General features: G+C 65.6%; 1 protein-coding gene across 1 annotated transcript; it reads left to right on the plus strand.

Annotated features, from left to right (window-relative positions):
- Positions 1–391: 391 nt before the first annotated feature.
- Positions 392–1,288, plus strand: LRATD1 (LRAT domain containing 1). Its single transcript, XM_060117790.1, has one exon. The coding sequence runs from the start codon at positions 410–412 to the stop codon at positions 1,286–1,288; it is 879 nt and encodes a 292-aa protein (XP_059973773.1). The 5' UTR covers positions 392–409.
- Positions 1,289–2,263: the final 975 nt, after the last annotated feature.

Raw genomic sequence — 2,263 nt, forward strand, 5'->3', positions numbered from 1 at the left:
CGCGCTCCAAGCTCTGGAGCCTGAGGCGCTCCTCCTTTTCCTCCAACCCACCCCTCCGTCCCTTCCTGGGTGTCCCGACTCCCACGCTGCCACACCCCGCGCTGTCCTTCCCACTGGGACCCCGCACGCCCTCCCGCGCTCCCGCCTCTTCTCTTGTGGGCGTTGGGCCGGGTTCCGGTACAAGGTCCGAGGCTGCGTGGTGGCGTCCGCTCTCGCCCGCCGGACTGCTGGCTCCCGTGCCGGTCCTGGCCCCGGGGAGGCGGTTGACTCCAGTACAGGCGCGCGGGCGGCCAGGTCCCGGGGGCACGGCTCGTCCTGGGGAGGGGCAGCGCGACTCTGATCGTGTCTCTGCGTCTCCTCTGTGCTTCCGCAGATCCCCGCTTCTGGCCCCGGCCTCGCCGCGTCATTGATGGGCAACCAACTGGACCGCATCACCCACCTTAGCTACAGCGAGCTGCCCACCGGGGACCCGTCGGGGATCGAGAAGGACGAGCTGCGGGTCGGGGTCGCCTACTTCTTCTCGGACGAGGAGGAGGACCTGGACGAACGAGGCCAGCCCGACAAGTTCGGCGTGAAGGCCTCCCCGGGACGCGCCCCCTGCCCGGAGAGCCCGAGCCGTCGCCGCCACCACCACCTGCTGCACCAGCTGGTCCTCAACGAAACTCAGTTCTCCGCCTTTCGGGGCCAGGAATGCATCTTTTCCAAAATGAGCGGCGGCCCTCAGGGCGCCGACCTGAGCGTCTACGCGGTCACGGCGCTGCCCGCGCTCTGCGAGCCCGGCGACCTGCTGGAGCTGCTGTGCCTGCAGCCCGCGCCAGAGCCGCCCGCGCCCGCCCCGCACTGGGCCGTCTACGTGGGCGGCGGGCAGATCATCCACCTGCACCAAGGCGAGATCCGCCAGGACAGCCTGTACGAGGCGGGCGCGGCCAACGTGGGCCGGGTGGTGAATAGCTGGTACCGCTACCGCCCGCTGGTGGCCGAGCTGGTGGTGCAGAACGCCTGCGGCCACCTGGGCCTCAAGAGCGAGGAGATCTGCTGGACGAACTCGGAGAGCTTCGCCGCTTGGTGCCGCTTCGGCAAGCGGGAGTTCAAGGCGGGAGGGGAGGTGCCGGCCGGCACGCAGACCCCGCAGCAGCAGTACTATCTCAAGGTGTACCTGGGTGAGAACAAGGTGCACACGGCCAGGTTTCACAGCCTGGAAGACCTCATCCGCGAGAAGCGCCGCATCGACGCCAGCGGCCGCCTGCGTGTGCTCCAGGATCTCGCCGACCTTGTGGACAAGGAGTAGCCTGGGGGGAGCCGCCCACCCTCCAGCCTCCCCGCGCCCCGCTCCCTCCCCCGCACGCGGGCTCCCAGGCTGGCGATTCAGCACCCCCCGACCCCCTTGACTGGCCGCCCGCAGCGGCCAGCGCCCGGGCTGCAGCCTCGCATCTTTCTGGCAAGTGGCAGGTAGTCCCCAGGACTGAAGGGGCCGCGCCCGCCCGGCTGAGACCCCCAGTGGGGATGATGGTGTTGAGAGACCCAGCGTGCGCTTGCCCCTTGGGTTGTAAGTGGGGAGAGGAGAACGGGCCGAAGGGAGCAGGGACAAGGCCTCCCCCCAAGAGTCACTGGTCTAGTGACTAACACCCGACCTACTAGAAAGGGACCATCACCGCCCCAAACGTGCACACACAGACCGGTGGGAGGTGAGAATTGATCCTTTCAGGGCACAGTTCAGCTCCAGTATGGATGTGCTCCCAGGCTGCAGGATTTCCAAGAAATCGAGCCTGTCCCTCATGCACTTGTGAATAATTCCACGAGGGAGCAAGCACTTCGGGACTCCGGGTTATCCCGAGGCTGCCCGGGACTTTTTCAGCTCTCCAGTCCCTGGTCTCCTGACATTGTATCCCAGGCTCCGGGCTCAGCTAGACAGTGTTTGTTTTGCTTCCCATTCTTTCCACCGAGGGAAGCGAACGCCACTCCCCACCGGCATTTGCCTGTGAGTCTCCCTTGCTGGCAGACGGGATGCCTTCCCGGTCCCCGGAGGATAATGGCGCAGCGAATTTGATGAGAGCCGGCCCCGCCCCCCTGGCCAGGAGAAGGCTCACCAGGTGTCCGCGAACTTGAATCAATCTGTGAAAAGGGCGCTTGTTCTCAACCCTAGATGGCTCCCTCCTTGGGCTGCGTTTCCAAAATAACCACAGTTTTAAAGGGTTTGGAGGAGACGGAGGGAAAAGACATGGCAACATTCCAGAAACCAGCATTATTACAGCACCATAGCCAG

This window comes from Mesoplodon densirostris, chromosome 14 (genome assembly GCF_025265405.1).
Source record: "Mesoplodon densirostris isolate mMesDen1 chromosome 14, mMesDen1 primary haplotype, whole genome shotgun sequence".
In the NCBI taxonomy this organism is placed as follows: Eukaryota; Metazoa; Chordata; class Mammalia; order Artiodactyla; family Ziphiidae; genus Mesoplodon; species Mesoplodon densirostris.

Excerpts from the sequence above, each read along its gene's own strand:
- LRATD1 (XM_060117790.1), top strand. The coding sequence starts at position 410 with ATGGGCAACCAACTGGACCGCATCACCCACCTTAGCTACAGCGAGCTG.